The sequence below is a fragment of the Lineus longissimus genome, chromosome 4 (genome assembly GCF_910592395.1).
Source record: "Lineus longissimus chromosome 4, tnLinLong1.2, whole genome shotgun sequence".
Taxonomy (NCBI): Eukaryota; Metazoa; Nemertea; class Pilidiophora; order Heteronemertea; family Lineidae; genus Lineus; species Lineus longissimus.
Window position 1 is genome coordinate 2975627 of NC_088311.1, and position 19755 is coordinate 2995381.

Below are 19755 nucleotides of genomic sequence, written 5' to 3' on the forward strand. Positions count from 1 at the left end.
TGTATTTAGTGCTAAATCTGACATGACCAAGGGCCCTTACTGTGTAAATTAATCAAATTAGCCTATAGTCCCTATTTGCCTATAGTCCCCCTTTAAGACTGCCACACGTGCACATTCGTTTTTCCCGCGTAATGTACTAATGGTGGCGTCACCTTTTATTACTGGAGGAACTCCGACATCCCCCGATGTGCACATCGAGGATGTAACCGATCGCAAAAGTTTCACATGCATTGCCATTGGAAAATCAGCTGTGATAAAAGTCGAATCTTTCAATATGTCTCCGCCCAAAGGCCCTATGAAATGTTACTATGAGGTCCTCAATGTTGAAAGAGATGCTGGAGAAGATGAGTTTAAAAAATCATACCGAAAACTTGCTCTAAAATGGCATCCAGGTTGGCAGTAATTTTCTGTAGATTTCTTCTCTTCAGACTCTTGCGACTTGTGCAAATCTGTCATGCATCATGATCATCATGATCATGGCATTTGTACATCTGACATAACTGATTGATAACATTGTGTAGGCTTATTATGATCGCAAGATGCCAACCTTGGTGGGAGAACCACCCGCCACACTGAGACATACCTGAAACACTACTGCAGCACCCACCAGATTCAAAAACCAGTCTAAAACCTTCAGATTTAATCATCACTAACAAAATAAGCAAAGCAGGCCATTTGACCACAGGCACATTCATTATAGTGTCACAGTTTATAGTACCATGTAGAAATGTGGTTGAAGAGGGCAAACTGAAGAAACACGGGTCATAAAGGCCAAACGTTAAAATCACCAGACCAATGTCCAAGGAAGCGTTGCGTTGACAATTGATGGAATAATTTCTGTGTTCTTGACTTTCCCTCCTTAATCGCGTGGACTGGTATAACATTCGTATGTCTTTTACTCCAGATAAAAACCTAGATAACCAAGATGAAGCCAGTGAACAGTTTCGCCTGATCCAGCAGGCGTATGATGTTTTGATGGATCGCCATGAAAGGGCTTGGTATGATAAGCACCGAGAAGAAATCTTAAGAGGAGGTTCGTATTTTGCCACGCAGACTTAACAGCTTGGACCAACCTTTTTGTAATGTAAAACTGCTGTCGGGATACTTAGCATTGCGTTTCCATCTATAAGTCAATATGAAACCTCTTTACTTGATAGTCATCATCAGATATCCCCTGAGTGATATGAGCTTAATAAGTTACTTTGAAGAAGGGAGTGTACATGCATGACATGCAGAATTGGTAAATAACTTTGCTCCAAGAATCAAGTGCTTCAGATGAGATGTTTTTCAGACTTATGTTTGAGCAGAGCTATTACATTTCTTATTTTGTTGCTCTGGAATTACTACAGTATCTCTTAATAATTACAACTCACCTTTTCAGGTTGCGGTTTCGGAGACAACTACCAGGACAACAGTCTGAATATTTTCCAGTATTTTACAGCTGCCTGTTATTCTGGGTATGGCGATGATGAAGATGTACGTATTTTACTTTTATACTGAAGATGATATTTTTACTAGGATGCAGAAAATGTAAATTCCAAACATTGTCCGGAGATGAGTAGGAGATAAGAAAACTGAAGAATGAGGAAACAGATTTCCTTTATTTTATTAGTCTTCACTTGACCTTACAAACAGTGGTTACAGTTTTAAACTCATCTTTGATGTAGTGTTACTGACCCATTCAGAATTCAGCATCTCCTAGGTAGGTAATGGGAAGTACGATTTATCGTGAAGGTCTCTCTGTTCATGCCTATTGTGTTGATTTGAGTCTGTCGCCAATTCTGCAATGGTACGAGTAATCCAGTCGATCACATGAAGGCTAAAATCAATATTCAAGTGTGTACTGGCCAGTTTTGTTCAGGAGCTGTGTCTTCAAAGCTTGCTCAATCTTCCTTCCAGGGCTTCTACGCTACATACAGAGAAGTCTTTAAAAAATTGTCAGCTGAAGACTATGAGTTCATGGATGATGAGGATTCGGACTACAACTTCCCTGATTTCGGAGCTTCACAGAGTTCATATGAAGAAGTGGTCCATGATTTTTATTCCTTCTGGGAAAGTTTCTGCACATCTAAATCGTTTGCGTGGAAAGATGAGTTTGACACTAGAGAAGCTCCCAACAGAAGGGTTCGGAGGCTTATGGAGGCTGAGAACAAAAAGCTACGGGATGCAGCAAAGAAGGAAAGAAATGCAGAAATAAGGGTAGGCCAAACTTATGAACAGCACTTTTTTATGATAAAAATATCTGTTGAGGTAGTTTTTGGCCACTACAATGTTGCTTGTAAGGACATGAAATTCGAAAGGGACATTTGATGTACTTTTTTTCATTACGAATGGCAATTTGACTTTCCACCCCAAGGTACTACCTCTCTGCTTCACTTTTTAGCTCACCTCTTAGCAGAGGTGAGCTTATCCCATACCGTGGCGTCCGTCGTCCGTCGTCGTCGTCGTCGTCGTCGTCGTCGTCGTCGTCCGTCGTCCGTTAGCAGGGCACGTTTCGTAACTGTTAGAGCTATTGAGTTGAAACTTGGTACACATGTACCCTTATGTAATGACACCTTGGAGACCAAGTTTCGGTCCGATTCGTTTCATGGTTTGGCCACCAGGGGGCCAAACGTTAAAAGTGAAAATATGCAATATCTCCCTTAATAGTAGTCGGGAAATTTTGAAAAAAATATGGTAGGTACTTCTAGCAAAGGTGCATCATATATCCTCCGGGTTTTTGATTTGACCTCCTTTTCAAGGTCACAGAGGTCAAATGGTGTAAATTGGCCGTTAGGATGTAACGATGGCACGTTTCTAAATTGCAATGACTATTGATACCAAATTTGGTACACATTTACCCCTTAGTCAGGTGATCTCAGGGACCGAAGTTTGGTCCAATATGATTCACCACTTGACCACCAGGGGGCAAAATCCAAAAACCTTAAAAATGTGATTATTCCTTAACTTCTTGCCCGATTGCCACCAATTTGATATCATGGGTACATCTTACCACCATACAGTATATGTCACACAGGTTTTTAATTTGACCTTCTTGTCAAGGTCACAGAGGTCAAATGGCGTAAATTCGCCGTCAGGCCGTAACTATGGCACGTTTCTTAACTGCAATGACTATTGATCACAAATTAAGTACACATGTACCCCTTGGTCAGGTGATCTTAGGTACCGAAGTTTGGTGCGATCTGATTTGCCGTTTGGCCTCTAGGGAGGGGGCCAAATCCTAAATTCTTCAAAATGCCATTATTCCTAGTAATGACTTGCCCGATTGGCACCAATTTTATATCATAGGTACATCTAATTCTAACAACCATTCAATGTGTCACCCGGGTCTTCTTTGATTTGACCTACTTTTCAAGGTCACAGAGGTCGAATGTACTGTAAATTGGCCATTTTGGGGAAATTGTAATTGCTTGGACCTACATCAAACCTAACACTACATGACACAATACCATGCTCTTTATCCATCTTTCCTCCACATGAGGTGAGCACAATGGCCCTGGCCATTTCATTTGCATAACCTTTCAATTTATCTAATTTTATGCAATCGATCTTTTCTATTTTCTTTCCAGAATTTAGTTGCCTTTATAAAGAAAAGGGATAGACGTGTTCAAGCTCATAAAGTAAGTTTTCAGTCTTTGCTAAGCGTTTAGACAGTGTAATGCCATGATGTTTACTTGACTTGTATTAGTCAAGGCATGTTTTTCAGTATTTTTTTTCATTCCCTCTTTATATGACCTAGAATATGACTCCATTGTACTTTTAATTTCAGAAAAAGCTTGAAGAACGCATTGCTGTAATTGCCAAGCAGGATGCAGAAAGGAAAGAAAAACAGAAAAAAGAGCGAATAAAGTAAGAAATGAGACAAAACATCTCACACTCACTTCAGCAAGTTGACATGCCTGTGTCAGTCATGCCACCACATCACTCCTGACCACGTCCCTCCGGTGCTGGGCTGTCTCGAGCATCTCTATCGCAACTTAAACACTCGCTCCATCGTGAGGTTGACGTTCATCAAGCATGTCCAGTAACATTGTGGCATGATGAAACTTATAGTTTCCCATTTCCAACCTCTTGATGCAATCATTTAATATGTGATAGTGGACAAGAATTGTTTAAACCTCTGTTGTTCCATTGTAAATTCGAAATCAAATCATATTCTCTGTGCCTTCAATGTTGTAGCAAACATAAACAAGAATATTTCATTCGTTGATGCGGGTACCTATATTTCAGAAAATATGAAAGCTACCAGGAGACTGAGTGGTCAGCCATGTCCCAGCTTGAAAAAGAACTACAGAACATGGAGGCTCATTTTGATGAACAGTTTGGAGATGAGGCTGTGGAATTTGGTTAGTAGATAGACTTACTGGTCCTGTATTCTTTACCATTATTCCGCATAAACTAGATTCTCTGTCTTTCACAGCTCATGAAATTTATGCACAAGTAGATGGTAGGGCCTTAAGATTGACTCTTAAGTTATAACCAACTTTCAAACTAGCCATAGAATCAATGAGTAGATGCTGGTTGATCTATTTTGGAAAATTGCTGTACAATTTTGTAAATTTAAATGTATTGTTTCTTTTGTAGGAAGTGGTGCTTCAGAAGAGGAAGATGAGGAGGAAGTGTACTATGATGACATGTTCTGTGTCGCTTGCAATAAAACATTCAAAACAGAGAAAGCGTAAGTCAACTTCCAGCTTTGGTACGGTTCTTTGACCCTGCAGGTTTTCTTCATATTTGTCTGATTGTTGCCAGACCACAAAGTCAAATCTCCCTGTGGCCTCTTGTACTACAAGTATCTACAGCTTAGATCTTTCTGCTCATCAGACCATCTGAGCTGGCCCCGGTGAATCGGATGACGTAACTCAGGTAAACCCTCGATGATTTGTGATTCTGTGTGGTACAATTGATAGTGAAATGAATTTTTCCCTAGATTTGCCAACCATGAAAATTCCAAGAAGCACAAAGAGAATGTGGTGTTTCTGAAGACGCAGATGGCAGCAGAGGAGGATGACCTTGGGAAGGATGACCTTGACCCAGACGAGGACATGCTAGGAGACAGGCTACTGGATGACACAGATCTGCTTGAGGATATCAAAGCTTCAAATGGTCTGGAAGCACAACCAAAAACAAAGTGAGTTGAGTGTTGTTGAAAGTTGGCTTGTTGATCACGAGGGGGGGGGTATATGACATCACGCATGTTTTTCAGAGGTGTGTAAAGAACAAAACAAGATAAATTTTGCTAGTATATGCTGATTTATACTCCCTTACTGTAGAAAAAGGCCCTGAGCCCTCAAAGGGCTCAAACATGAAACTGGGCTTATTCATCCAAAGTTTTTTTTCTGTAAGCAAAAGTCGTTTCAAGTTACTTTCATTTCCACCATTTTAAATTCACAGCTCCAAAGCCAGTTCAATGAACAAAAGTATTGTATAAATAGGATAAGAAAACACTGTTGGATTGGCACACTCTGCCCCATTCATCTGTTCATGTCATTTGTTCCATTCACAGATAAACATTGCATGGTCAGCACAATCATGTGTGCGCCACAGGTAGCCAGCGTTGGCTCTAATCTGCACGCAGAGCTTATCGCTGTCACGCCTTGGCTCGTGTTCACCCCAATTTGAGAAAGACTTCTCCTTCCCGTTGTCTGCATGTTTCGCTGTCTCGTGATCCTTCTTATGGCCTCCAGTGTCGAGGTTTTCATGCTCGTAGTCCATGTGACGCTGGTCATTGTCATCTTCACTCTGGTCGTTATGGTCACCATGGTGATCGCCCTGATTGTCATGGTGATCAGGATTGTCACTTAGGTGTTCATCTGCCTTGTCATGGTGATCCTCATCATTATGGTGTTCTGGATGTGTGCGATCATCATCATGATGTCGACCATGATGTTCATCATGATCCCAGTACCAGCCATCCCCAAAGTTGTGGAGACCAATCCAGATTGAATCCACTGTAAAGGAAAAAACTTCTATGCTTTGTTATCATTTTGAGTTCTTTTGTTTTCGAAAGCTTGAGTTTAATTTGTGCTTTGTTAATCCTTCCAACTGGTCAATAAGAGCATATGTTTCCCGCCTGACTGATTCAAATGATGTTTTGATTGAGTTAGTTTGGCAAACTCTAACATAGCCATGATTGGCAGTGTAAGTTGTCCAGGCTGAGTTTAATCTGCACCTGTCGAAACATGCTACTGATTCAGTATTGGCAGTCTTATCTCTGCTTTTATTAAAATAATCTGATTTCAAAATACATGTACATGTAAACGAACCTGCAGGGTAGTGGTGCATTGTGTGGTAGACCACAAACTTGTGTTCCTTTTCACTGCTGATTTTGACCAGGTGTCCATTATGTTCATGGGCACAGTACTGCTCTGCCTCGGTCCAGTTGGCGGCCTTCTTCACCCATTCATAGCAGGAGTTGCCATGGTAGATGTAGTGAGATGGACATACCACACCTGTGAAGAGGTTGTTTAAAGGCACACTTTGCAAAAGTTTAGTCCATCCCAACAATACATGAACATGCCTGTAATGCATTCGTACATCACCGACCTGGTGGCCTAGATAAATGTACACCAGATATTGCATTCATAATCATATAACGCCACAAAAGGGTCAGTATTTGCTCATAAAATGCACCAACACTTCTAGTGCCAAATGACCCCTGTTCACATCTTTAGGCCGTGCTATTTCATGCTCATGCAGACAAAAATGACAAGAAAACACCGAATGACAAGAAACATCACATTTAATCTTCTTTTGTTGTACATTCTAAACCTAGCTAGGCCAAAGGCAGTGCAAAGATAACTAAATTAGTTGAGACTGAGTTCTTGAAGTGTCAGAATTAAAAAATATATTGGTTTGGTATATAATTGAAACAGAATTGTGCATGAATATTCTTATCAATTACATGCTTATCGTTCTTGATCTACTTGTCAATCTCGATACATCATGTCCATCTCTTATGCTAACTATAATGTTCTAGTTATAAAAATCTATTTCATGTATTGTCCAGAGAGCTTGATATGAGTACAGGTGTGTTTATTTTCAGGGCGTGTGTTCATTCAACATTCGTGCTGTTCTAGAAACAAAGTCTAGTCAACTATTTTCTCTAGTTCATCTATGTGTACTTCATCTGGAAATGGAATCAGAAAAAATAAGGAAAAGGACATTCTAGTTTACAGAAGTGTGTCTTTTGTGATATAATGGGTTTTGGATTTGGTGACAAGGATGTATAAAGGGCTACCCCTTCGCTGCAGCTTTATGCACTGTGCCGCTCCATGCTTGCATAAAAGTGCAATTAAATAATAATATAATAATATGAATTATGCTTACCGGATTCATTATCAGTTCCTGAGCCTAGTGGTATTGGTGGAGCTATGATACCTCCAAGGCTGAAATCAATCAATCAATCAATCAATCAATCAATCAATCATTTGGGATTTAAGGTGCCTATATCCACAGAAAAACGTGATCAAAGACACCAGAGAAACCAATCAAAAAAATATAAGCTGCTGGCTATTTTGACAGACTGCTGCCTAGTTAGAGAACAGGAAAGTTTTCAGCTTTCTCTTGAAGACAAGGATACTGCTGCTCGCACGAATTTCCTGTGGTAGCCCGTTCCACAGGCGCGGCGCAAGACAAGCAAAAGCCCTGTCTCCAGAGGAAGCCATCCTGCTGCTGCTGAAAGAGAAGGTGGGGCTTGAAAATAACATGAAGAGTGTGGAATGAAGTGTTGAAAGATGACTAGTGAAACATTCATTTTTTCATTGGAACCAACAGCACAACACATTGAACCATCAAGAATTGTCTTTTAAAATATCAACTCACCTTTCAATTGCTTCTCGATGACTTTTCAGAATCTTTTTCAAATGATCAAACTCTGCCTCAATTGTCTCTGTCTTCTCAGCCAACTCCTGCAAATCTTCACCTAACTCTCCAAACCTTCTCCTGACCAATTGTCTAGTCTCATTATAATCGTGGGGCGTAACCTCATGACTGGATCTTATCTTCCTGTTGGATAGGCCAAGAGCCATACCCAGGCACAGAGCCACAGTAAAGAATATGGTCTTTGACTCCATGATGGCTCAATGTGATATGATTATGGTTTACCGTGGCTTTATATGAGATGTAGGGGTCAGGACAGTGAAGAAGAATCCATAAATTGTAATTAACAGATTAGTTCTTGTTCTTGATCATAGTGTGTTTACCCTTTTTGAACGAAGTCTGCTTCAAACTGTTGTGCAGGCTATTCTCAGGAAGTTGCCCAACCTTAGAGACATGGAATTGATGCCAGATAGGATACACTGCTGATAAGTAGTGCCATAGTGCTGATTTAAAGACTGTGTGACTTACCCTTCAATGGCTTTTTGATGAGCCTGCAATAATATATCAAGTTCCCCCTGCTCATTTTCCACAACTTCCAACTGATACTTCAGATCCTCAATCTCCTCGGTCAAGTTTTGGATCTTCCTCAGAACAACTCTGCGGAATCGTCTCGGCAAGTGCTCCAGGTCTGGGTCTGGGGTAGGGGTGGGATGATGCCTGTGATGCTTCTTCCTTCTCCCTGCAAGAAGTTCCGTCGTATGGACCCCAAGGATCAAAATTAAGATGAAGATTTTCATGCCTGCTTCAGAAGTCCTGATATCATGAAATTCTGCTCTAATCCTGGTTCCGTTTTGATGGGTTGATTTGTTGAAGAAGGGATGAAATCAGGATCTTTCGTGGTCTGCGGCTAAAACAATTCTATGCAGCAGTCTGAATAGATTGATGTCTGGTATGCACTATTTGAGCAGATTACTTCTGACTGTATGTTATTATTCAACTTGATGTGTTATACCTTCATCAGGTGCAGTGCTAAGAGTAGGATCTAGATGATGGAATTCCATGATGCAAGGAGCTTATAAAGAAGGGGTTATAAGGTGGTATCATCCATGGTCATGTGCCAGCAGTGTATGGGGTGATACTCTATGTTCATATCTCACTGAGCTTGGTTATTTAATTTAGTTTGTGTTGCTCAATTCAGGTCATTTCTGTGTATACAGAATCGTACAAGTCAGTTCATGAGATGAGAAATTAGAAGTAAGGACTAAAGGGGCTTTGGGTGTTTCAGTAGAAACAAATAACCTGAGATCATAAAGATGAACTTCTGACCCAAGAGAAGAAATCTGTGTTGCAGAACATCTTTGCAAAATCATTATATTGGTGTGGCTTCTGGGGTTGATGAGTTTAAGGTAGATTTCACGTCTTCACACAGAAAGGCTATGGCATGGTTTGCATAATCCAGGCTAACTAGAAGTGAAATGAACTCTAGCAGGTCAGGCGCATGATCTGCCTTTGCCAAAATAGATGCAGGCATATGCTACCTCTTGGTGGGAATTATAATGCTGAGACTAATTAATCTAAAATTATAGATTAATTATCTCTCATTGAAAATGGTTGTTCGTAAGTCTCCATGGACAATCTTCTGATCAGGGTTGATTGACTTTGTCCCCATCTTTAAAAATAACATTTGTCTGTATCCAGAATAGGTTCTACTGTGTGTATGATAACTTAAACTTTTTGAATCAATGATTGTGTCTCATTATCCGTTTGTTTGTATCTTTCAGATTATCAAAGAAACAGAAGAAGAAGCGAAAGGAACTGCAAAAGCAGCAGCAAAAGCTCATAGATGATGAACAAGAGGTAGGACCTGTCACTATCATTATCAAAATATCTTAACTTATAATATGAGTTTTAAAAAGCTTTGTGTGCCAGAGACTGTCTGATAATTCCAGATTGTGTTTGAGTCACCGACTTAGAAATGAAAATCCCAAATAGTTTGGTGTTGAGAACAGGCATTGTGGTGTTCATTGCGTCAATGCCTTACGAGGCAGACGAGGGGGTGACAAGAGTCACATTCGAATACAGCCCCAACTATTGGTTCTCACATTTATGATCATGATGAAATAAAATATTCCAAGTTTTTGGAGACATTCTGTGTTTCATTGATGTTTCGTGTTACTCTTCTAGAATGAATCTGAGAACGATGGCAGTGCTGAAAAGGACCCTGCACCTGAGATCGAGGTGAAAAAGGATGTGCCTTCACAATCACAGCAAAAGGACAGCAAACCACAGGCAGACAGCAACCAGCCTCAGCCAGAAATATCAACAGTTGCTGAAGAAACCGCAGCCAGGTGAGATTAATCAGATTTCTTGTGCTGCAGTACCACTCTGTTAGGGACACGCTTGGGAGAGACAAATGCTGTCTTTTATTGGCTGAGTAAAGAGGGATCCTGATTATGGAGGTCAAATTGTATAGAAAAGACCTATGTTTGTCTCTTATGAGAGGTGTCCTGCTCGCCTGTGCTATCTCCTAAAGGTAGCTACCCTATTCATCTGTGTAGTCTCATTCACTGTATCATTGAAGAGCATTTTGCTGGCAAGTCCTCCTTGCAATCCAAAAAGCATCACAAAAAGTCAGTACCGGAAGTTTTTAAGTGTCATAGCAGCCTTCTTCTTCCACTTTCAGAAGCGAGCAGCCATCAAAGGAGAAAAACAAAAAGGCAAAAGATGGTAAAAAGCCTGTCAAACCACAAGAAGAAGAAGAAGAAGAGGTAAGTGTGGTATTTCTGTTTCTATCGCAAGCTAATGACTTGGTGTCTGTGCTTTGTATCAAGTTGCAATGTGAAGCCCGAAGGTGTTTTGGGCATAAGTACACTATACCTTTAAAGGATTGAAGATTATAATAATACAGCATTTCTCACATTGGACAGAGTGGTTCTTCTTTTTCTATACCAAATGAATATTGCAAGCATATTACACCATTGGTCAGGAGCTTCCTCAAGGAGTTCATCTGCAGTTGCTGCATCTTGCTTCACTCTGTCCAACCTCATCACTCTAGTTCTTCTTTGTGAAGTGACCACTGCTAGTCACGCTGTCTGATGATCTACATGTATATGTTACCGTACACAACGGGAGAGGTCTATTGAGAAGCATATGCATGTGTACAGGGTCATGTAAGTCTGAAGATTGGGTGTACATACTTTAAATATGGCCCCATGGAATGCCCAGAAAAAGAAGGTGAAGCAGATATCTATATGAATGAAATCAGTACTACTTCATCTGTAAATCTGTACGAAACTTATGTTCAATTTTCCAGACCAACCAACCTGAACATCATTACTGCAACACGTGTAAGAAGGAGTTCCCAACCAGAAATAAACTCTTCGATCACCTTAAGACAACTGGGCATCAACTTCGAGTGCCATCAGCAAATGAACACCAAGGTTCAAGTAAAAAATTAAACAAAAAGAAAGGAAAGAGATGATCTACGAGGGTGTGAGCTTTTTCTGTAAAAATGTACATTATAATAAACTAAAGAAAGAAACCTTAATCTTTGTGTTTGTATCTTTAGAGCAGAGCATTCGATTTGAGCACCCCAAAGCATCCAAGCATTGAAATCCAAGCAATGTTCCAAAATCAAAGACCATGCTTTTCAAGCTTGTTGCCCCCGAATCTATACCCTGAACTAAGTGATACACATCAACCACCACTGCTGGTCACTCTGTCGGATGATCTACATGTATATGTGACCATACACAACGGGAAGGTCTGTATGTCGACATGATTTCTACACAGGGGAAGCACATGTACCGGTACGAATTGTTGTCGGTGGAAAAATCCCATCACTACAGTTAACATGTCCCTCATCCTCCTCATGCGATGACATGGCTCCGAAGATGATGAAAACGCTGGATGTTAGAGTAGAATGTCAACAGGTCTGGGGAGCAATATATTCTAGGGACAGTATTTATCTGGCCTTTTCCTAGAGTGTGATATCGGATGGCATCGTGAGGTGCTGTACTGCATAAACCAGTATAAATGCAACTCTGGTTCTCCAGTATAGGCCAGCCCTGATCAAGGAAAGAGTGTGGGTGACTGGATGACATCTCATCCTACTTGCAGCGTAACATTTGCCAGGATAAATGCAGACAAGACCATTTAAGAGATTCAGATTTTATAACTAGATTTACACATCGCATGCTGCCAAAGCGATCAGTTCCATGATCTTATACCATGCCAACAGGGTGTTGAGAAGGAGCACCCAACCAGTCTCTTAATTCTTTCTTCAGAACAGTACCACTGAATATTTCCTGATGTTATAATGAGAGTTCGCAGAACATGTAGCATTTATTGTCCAAGGCTCACACTGCCTGTTTTCAACGATCCTATCTGTTCGTATATATATAATCAACATCCATCATAACTTTTCCAAGTTTTCCTTCTCTGAAAGCCTTCAAGGCAAAATGGGCAGCCCGTCCCAAATCTGGTCGCATCTGGACTCCTCCCCCTGGAAAACAGAGGAAATTATCATAAGGCGGTGATAGTGATATACAACTTTCCATAGCATGTTTAATGTCCACCAGAAAGTATATGGCTCATGATTGAGAACTGTAATGTCAGAAACTTGTCTTCGCTGTCTTCTATACACCAAGTCTACTTTGGTGTCTTTACACCGAATGTGACAGACTATGTACCAAAAGGACCAAGATTAAAAAAACAGAACACTGAAGCCATCTTGCCAGGGCATAATCCATTTTACCCTCTTTTTCAGGGTATTGTGAGCACCAGGCACATCAAGGGACCGTCTTATTCACTTGGCACCAGAAGGTGGGAAACTATCATTACATGTACTAACCTTCAACACTTCTGTGTTTTCTTGAGAAGTTATACTTTTTCGCAACCTCCATTAGAAACTGCAATATGTCATCAGTAGGATTCTTAAGACCGAAATAATCGACATATCTGAAAAAAGAATCTCAGAAAATGTAAAGATGAACATAATGAAAGCCTTTCTATAGCCCATTGTTAGGAAAAGACATTGCATGGAGAGAATTGTTCCAATTATGGAAATCTGTCCTCACAACATTTATGACTGAGAAGGACGTTGAACTGGGCATGCAAGTTACTTACTGGAAGTTGTCGAGCTTATTCAACCAATATAACATATAATCTGCCACTATTTCCTCTCCGACCAGATGGTCCTTCAGTGTAGCTGAAGAGGAAAACGCATTAGGAAGTTTAAAAATCAATTTGCGACTCTGAACTGCTTTGGGACTAAAGTACATAAAGTCATTTAGTGACATCATCATTTTAACTGAATAGCGGATCGCATCAGTTGCCTCTTCCGAGTTTAGCAGAGTCCTGCAGTGAGTGATGGACATCCATCAAAACACATTGTGACTGATTGTGACATTGTCTTCGGATATCCAGTGACACCTCCCTAGAGGACTATTTAGCGATATGGTAATGAGAATTGATGATTGAGAAATCAGGGGAACTAACCACAAACGGCTAACTTCATGCCTACATGAACGTCTTTAACGCTAGGGTCCAATATTCCTGGTGAATCTCGGACATAGATTTTCGGTTGATCACAGACCTGCAGTGAAACAATGAACTGAATCAACATGACATCAAGAATATGACATACAGTAGAACCTCTCTATTAAGGACACACTCGGGACTGACAAGTGCTGTCCTTAATAGAGAGGTGTCCTGATTAGAGAGGTCAAAGTGAATGTAAATGTGACCTATTTGGGACCAAAACTAGTGTCCTTAATAAAGAGGGTGTCCTTAGTAGAGAGGTGTCCGCTAAGGGAGGTTCTACTGTATATTATTACTCAAGTAAAATGCTCCAGAGCGACCCGACAAAACTTTCATTCAGATGTTACTCATTGGAATAGCTCATAGTGGCTTTACCAGAGGTCAGAATACAAGTGAAGTGAACTGGTAACTGGATGTATGGGGATGTTTGGTATCTGATGAGGCTCAACAAGACGCCGAAACCGTGTATTTTTTCATTTGGGTGGAGGTTGGCAACCAGCGACCGCGTGCAACACCCCCTCACAACCACACCATGGCGGGACGACACGTCACATCCTAGAGACGTCACAACCATGTCGCATCCTACCACGACGTCATGTCTGCAAGAGACGGACGCCAGCTCTACAACAAACCCATGCAGTGAACAGATTCTGCTCTGACAAATAACGTCAGTCCACGGTCATACCTCGACTGCAGCAGATGTGCTTTGATTCTTCTCCCTTTTTCTACATTTTTTAAAATTGAACTGGTAACTGGAGTTATATTGACAGATACTTGTCAGCTGCCAAGGGAAAACGAACACAGCTTGCTTACAATGATTTTTTCCATCACACTTCTGGTGATACCTGGAACAGCACCAACTTGGGAAGCTTTTCCTGAAATAGAAACCAAACAAATTTCTACAAAAATCCTGTCTATAATTATAATAGATAAAAGTTTACTACAGCAAACGTCCCTGTCCCATACTTCATTTCAATAAAATAACCTTGAAATAAAGGTATTGGTGTCATGCATATAACTTGTTCACCCAAAACAAAAAGGCTCATCAATCATGCATTCTGTCAGATCTCCCCAGGCCGTCCTATCAGTGGCCAAAGTGTCATGTGTTCTGATAAAGAATTCGAAACATCACTAATAATGGAAACAAGAATACACAAGCTAGTCTAAGACATAGTCTGAATTTACCTGGATTTATTTTTCTGTTCAAATTCCTCAACTTATTGATAAGAGACGATTTACCAACATTTGGGATTCCTATGACTAACATATTATAAGTAGTTTCCTCCGTCCTGTGATATCTCTCACTGTTCTTGATCAGATTCAAAGCTGTCGGGATTAACTGAAAAGCAATCCAAAATCGGATGAATTGTATTTTTGTTGATGTTAGCAACTGTAAAGACTTTCCAGCATCCCCTGGGATCAATTTGGTTAAATCAAAATGCTGGCCACTACCATTATGTCAACGTAAACCACATTCGATGCCTTTATAATTGCCAAGGAAAACATAAGTTGAATAAGCTAACTGGATATGTTCAGGAGATACAAGGTCGACATGGTTTGAACTAACCTCCTCTGATCTGAGCAAGTTACATAGTATGAATTATTGAAAAGGTTGAGCATCCTTTGTAGTCTCGTCATAGATTTTCAAAGTCGTGTCATTAAAAAAGAATACACACCTGGCTTTTAATGACTTTATCTTTGTTGTCCCTACAATCAGTATAAAGTACTGTCTTGACACCTTCATCCTTCAATCGCTGCTCAACTTCCTTTCTCCGCGAAAGATCTGCCAAGTCCATTTTATTCAGGACAAGGATGTGAGGTCTCACCATCAAGTGAGTCTGGAAATTAGGGTTCCTTCCAGCAAATGGAATCTGAGACAAGTTGAGGATGTTGGCACTTGGCACCCAGGCTGTGGAACTCACTTCCGACCTGGATGCGTGATCCCATTGGCACCAGCGCCTTCAAAAAACATCTCAAAACTCACCTTTTTACTGAACACTTCGACACCAGCACCTAAATGTTTTAATCTCTATGAATGTTTTAATCTCTATGTACAATTTTTCTCTTTTACTATGTGTTGATTTTAAATTGTACAGTGCTTTGCAAATGATTTTCATTCAAAAGCACTTTTAATATAATAAATTATTATTATTATTATTATTATTATCATTATTATGTTTGAATGTTCCTTTTGGCTTCTTCTTGGCATCAATGGTAAGTTTTACCACATTTCCAATGTTTTGAAGAAGTAACCATACAGAATAGTGCTAATCAAGATTACAAATTTCAAAGGATACTCTTGCATCGTGGACTTCAATAATACAATCAATATCTTTTAGCTTGGCCTGTAGTTGCATCATACCTTATAAGAAAAGAAAATTTAGATTAGGTATCCTCTTCCTTGTCATGAAAACATTTCTGAAGTGGCAGTTTCAGCTGGGTTCTAGTAACTCATTTAATGAAATACCAATGTCCGTGTAACTATCATGCACGTTAGTGTTACCAGTTACCATAATTACCAGTATACTGGCAAAACAATGAGAGGTCCCTGAAAGCTTCCAAAATATAATATGGGGTTATTTTTCTCATTTACTTTACCTTTGTGCATATGTCCAGGAAACCAGGTGGTGGAATTCTTGTTGACAAAGGTAAATGCCTCCCGGAAAGTCTTGTTACTGAAGATATGTTTGGCCATCTTGAGTATAAGGCAGATATCTGCGAACGAAAAGTGATTAAATGAAAAAACCCGGAAGGGCAACCAGAGCCAGCCCTAAAACTCGCTACGAAAACATGACTTGTTACCAAACAAATCAGCATGACTTGGGCTCACTGTGTTCATCACAGTGAGCCCAACTTTGAATGAAGCTACTGGAACTCTACTCTACTGGAATAACACTGGGAGCTGGAGCACTGGCAGACTGGATGCATGACAACAACAGAACACACGTAAGTAGTAAGTTTAACAGCTGCAAATACAAGTTTTGAATGAAGCATAAAAACATGACATAATGCTTTTTGCTATCGTTTCCCACAAATGATCACAAGCTATATGAAATTATAGGCCTAGGCTACTTCACGGCCTGAGAGTGAGACATTGTCACACCATCATCAATTCACCTCCCTCGCAAGATTGGAGAAACAAGTCGTCACAATTCCATTGGCGTCAAATGCAATTTGAATTGCAGCAGACGTCGCGGTTTAACATAAGTTGTGTACCAGTGCTACGGAATATACGCTGCATGACACAAGGGCCTTAACATCACAAAAGAAAAGATACATTGAATTTGGCTAAATCACACACAGGGCTCAGCTAGGCCTCTGAATCTGATGATCATAATGGGGGGCGGGCAAGGGGGGCGGGCGAGGGGGTTGGTCCAGCAGCGGCTGGCAGCGGACATTCGTCTTGACTCTTGCTTAGCGCTGCTACAGCTTAAAGTGCTGTGGTACAGTCTAGAAGCAGTGTCATCATTGGCGAAATGGACCAAAGTTTGTGAGGGGCTGAGTTTCGTCCAAAAATAGATCTGTTTACACACTACGGCAATGGCGTATTGCACTTGCAGGTACACGTCAACGGGTCATTGATTGTCGGACGTCAGTTCGCCAAGAAAACCAAAGGAATCGAAGGATTCATTGAACTCATCAACACATCATTAGTTTTCAGTGAAGTGCAACTGTATTCCTAGGTAAATCACTTTGGTATATAGAGAGTAAGATCACAATTAACTCACGTTAAAGTTTGAGTTCGGGGGAGGTAGCGTTGTCAGTACGTTGGTTTAGGGGCGCAATAACCTAGCTTATAGCGAGCAATTAGTACACTAAGATTTCAGTGATTAACATAATAGTTGCAAGTATTTGGCATTTTAGACTCATATTTAGTGCTATAATAACTACGTTGTAAACATAATGCTCAAAATTGATTCATGAAAAAGTTGTTAGGGCAATATCAAGCAAGCAGTAATGGAAAAAAGTGTAATTCCATTAACTGAATATTGTTTTTAGACACTATAACATTTTAGGCCTACTTTTCCGTAAACCACGAGAACAATGTATGTGAAAAAAAGAACACATATAAGTGAGGCGCCGAGTATACAGTAATTGTAAGGTAAAGAAAAGCTCGGTCTCTGAAGTCTGGAGGTCCGGAGTCCGTAACCGTGACGGTCACGAGAGTGGCTTGTCCTTACGGATAGATCGAGAGGGCGGTTTGGGGTTCCGACGACGGTGCTCGCATGCATTGGTCGTATCCCCGAAACCTTTACAACGACAACAAAGCTCGTGGCATCCATGACGGTATAGGAATTGACGGTTAAGTTACAAAAAATCTCGTGACATATCGGATGCGCATCCGATGACGGTAAGGGAATTGACGGTGAAGGATCTCGTGGCATATCGGATCCGAAGACGGTAAGGGAATTGACGGTGAAGGATCTCGTGGCATATCGGATGCGCATCCGAAGACAGTAAGGGAATTGACGGTGAAGGATCTCGTGGCATATCGGATGCGCATCCGATGACGGTAAAGAAATTGACGGTAAAGGATCTCGTGGCATATCGGATACGCATCCGAAGACGGTAAGGGAATTGACGGTGAAGGATCTCGTGGCATATCGGATGCGCATCCGATGACGGTTTTATATACATATATATATATATTATATAAATTTTAGTTTTACACTATTATTTAAGTGCAAGCTCTAGTGAGCTCACACAACTGTTTGACAGTCCTGGCTCCTCCATCGTGCTGACAACATGATGAGAGAGATGAGACAGTCACAGCCAAGCCAAATCAGTCTTGGCTGCTCTGCCAAGTTGTCAACATGATGAGAGAGATGAGGAAGTCACAGCCAGGCCGAATCAGTCCTGGCTGCTCCACCGTGTTGACAACATGATGAGAGAGATGAGGAAGTCACAACCAGGCCGAATCAGTCCTGGCTGCTCCACCGTGTTGACAACATGATGAGAGTGATGAGACAGTCACAGCCAGGCCGCATCAATCTTCGCCGCACTGCCTAGTTGTTAATATGGCGAGAGAGATGAGACAATCACCTCCAGGCCAAATCAGTCTCGGCTGCTCTGCCAAGTTGTCTACATGGTGAGAGAGATGAGAAACAGTCACAGCCAGGCCAAATCAGTCTTGGCTGCTCTGCCAAGTTGTCTATATGGTGAGAGAGATGAGACAGTCACAGCCAGGCGGCATCAGTCCTGGCTGCTCCACCGTGTTGACAACATGATGAGAGAGATGAGATAGTCACAGCCACAGTACTTCGATCGTTTCTCCTCCGCACGTGCTAGGACGTGTCTGTCGGAGCTGACAGCTATCTCGATGATTAGGACCTCCTTTTCCTTCTCATAGAAGACGAGCATGTCGGGGTACCGGTGTTTTATAGCCGGGCCCGTGGGGACTAGCGAGTCCCAGAGCAATCTCAGCTTCTTTCCAGAGTACGAGTGGTCATTGGAACCGGCTTCTCGAGACCACATACCGATGGTATCCATCAATATGTGTCTCCTTGACTGATGTAAACAGTACCGGTACCATTATAGAGGATGTAGGGGCATGCAATGGCTGTATGGGAGGATAGGTCATGCCCCAGACATCAACAATCGGTGATCTTCAATATTGGTCACCATGGCATGCATGCATATCTTAGAATAAATTAACTATGTTGCATATACATGGCTGTATAGCAAAATAGTCAAAATTAGCAAAGATATGCACATATGTCACTGTGCTACGGGTATTTGGTCAGCAGGCGTTCGTCTATTACACGATCACGACTACTTCAAATACGTTGAGTAGATAAACGAAAGTTTGATACCTAACAAATTTCTGAAAGATCAATATTTTGGTTTTGCTAATGTGCCTTCACTAATATGTTCTTTCGTTTTCATCTCAAGAAATATCAACCTGAAAGTGATCTTGATTTTATCGATAGATACCTCTTACACTAATTAATATTCCAATGTAAGAGTTTTTTTAATATATTTGTCATAACAATTTTACAATACCCAAAATATGGGTCATACCAGCAGACCACAGGCCTAGTCTACATATAGGCCCCTACTATAAATCAGATACTTGGTCCTGGTCCTGACAATATGGTGAGAGGGATGAGACGGTCACAGCCAGTCCAAATCAGTCTTTGCTGCCCCCCCCCTTGTGTTGGCAACATGATGAGAGATGAGACAGTCACAGCCAAGCCAGATCAGTCTTGTTGGCTGCTCTGCCAAGTCGTCAACTTGGTGAGAGAGATGAGACAGTCACAGCCAGGCCGAATCAGTCCTTGCGGCTCGATCGTGCATTTATCATAATAACATGACCGGAGACTGACCCATACCACAGATTACCAGCTCAAAGTCAGCATCTGGACCCAGTCAACGCTCAATATAAGAACAGCT

At 41.1% G+C, this 19755-nt stretch overlaps 3 protein-coding genes across 4 annotated transcripts; 1 reads left to right on the top strand and 2 right to left on the bottom strand.

The window, feature by feature from the left end:
* The first annotated feature begins 208 nt into the window (after nt 1-208).
* On the top strand, nt 209-11356 carry LOC135486191 (dnaJ homolog subfamily C member 21-like). Its single transcript, XM_064768835.1, has 13 exons — nt 209-392; nt 905-1033; nt 1382-1476; nt 1900-2199; nt 3570-3620; nt 3770-3849; nt 4231-4346; nt 4585-4678; nt 4931-5131; nt 9603-9678; nt 10006-10169; nt 10505-10589; nt 11135-11356. The coding sequence occupies exons 1-13, from the start codon at nt 275-277 to the stop codon at nt 11300-11302; spliced, it is 1677 nt and encodes a 558-aa protein (XP_064624905.1). The 5' UTR covers nt 209-274; the 3' UTR covers nt 11303-11356.
* Nucleotides 5246-9351, bottom strand: LOC135486193 (asialoglycoprotein receptor 1-like). The gene is made up of 4 exons (XM_064768837.1): nt 7825-9351; nt 7330-7388; nt 6267-6452; nt 5246-5951 (listed from the first exon to the last, which is right to left on the bottom strand). The coding sequence occupies exons 1-4, from the start codon at nt 8073-8075 to the stop codon at nt 5488-5490; spliced, it is 960 nt and encodes a 319-aa protein (XP_064624907.1). The 5' UTR covers nt 8076-9351; the 3' UTR covers nt 5246-5487.
* A 619-nt stretch (nt 11357-11975) lies between the features above and the next one.
* LOC135487214 (mitochondrial ribosome-associated GTPase 1-like) lies at nt 11976-17157 on the bottom strand. Of its 2 annotated transcripts, none has more exons than XM_064770708.1 (10): nt 17091-17157; nt 15961-16077; nt 15660-15724; nt 15039-15233; nt 14548-14701; nt 14176-14237; nt 13321-13417; nt 12949-13030; nt 12674-12780; nt 11976-12325 (listed from the first exon to the last, which is right to left on the bottom strand). In XM_064770708.1, exons 2-10 carry the CDS (start codon nt 16055-16057, stop codon nt 12204-12206), a joined length of 981 nt encoding a protein of 326 aa, XP_064626778.1. In that variant the 5' UTR covers nt 16058-16077; nt 17091-17157; the 3' UTR covers nt 11976-12203. The 2 variants fall into 2 exon arrangements, with proteins under 2 accessions (XP_064626778.1, XP_064626779.1); XM_064770709.1 differs by lacking the exon at nt 17091-17157 and adding an exon at nt 16896-17067.
* Nucleotides 17158-19755: the final 2598 nt, after the last annotated feature.

What these genes read in the sequence shown, in the direction of transcription:
- LOC135486191 (XM_064768835.1), top strand. Translation starts at nt 275, where the DNA reads ATGTCTCCGCCCAAAGGCCCTATGAAATGTTACTATGAGGTCCTCAAT. An exon ending in GGTATGGCGATGATGAAGAT is followed by an intron (nt 1,477 to 1,899) that starts GTACGTATTTTA and finishes TCTTCCTTCCAG; the next exon opens with GGCTTCTACGCTACATACAG. An exon ending in ACATTCAAAACAGAGAAAGC is followed by an intron (nt 4,679 to 4,930) that starts GTAAGTCAACTT and finishes ATTTTTCCCTAG; the next exon opens with ATTTGCCAACCATGAAAATT.
- LOC135486193 (XM_064768837.1), bottom strand. Translation starts at nt 8,075, where the DNA reads ATGGAGTCAAAGACCATATTCTTTACTGTGGCTCTGTGCCTGGGTATG. An exon ending in CATCGAGAAGCAATTGAAAG is followed by an intron (nt 7,389 to 7,824) that starts GTGAGTTGATAT and finishes GATTGATTTCAG; the next exon opens with CCTTGGAGGTATCATAGCTC. An exon ending in AGGAACTGATAATGAATCCG is followed by an intron (nt 6,453 to 7,329) that starts GTAAGCATAATT and finishes ACCTCTTCACAG; the next exon opens with GTGTGGTATGTCCATCTCAC.
- LOC135487214 (XM_064770708.1), bottom strand. Translation starts at nt 16,057, where the DNA reads ATGGCCAAACATATCTTCAGTAACAAGACTTTCCGGGAGGCATTTACC. An exon ending in GAACAGAAAAATAAATCCAG is followed by an intron (nt 14,238 to 14,547) that starts GTAAATTCAGAC and finishes TTTCTATTTCAG; the next exon opens with GAAAAGCTTCCCAAGTTGGT. An exon ending in AAAACACAGAAGTGTTGAAG is followed by an intron (nt 12,326 to 12,673) that starts GTTAGTACATGT and finishes TCTGTTTTCCAG; the next exon opens with GGGGAGGAGTCCAGATGCGA.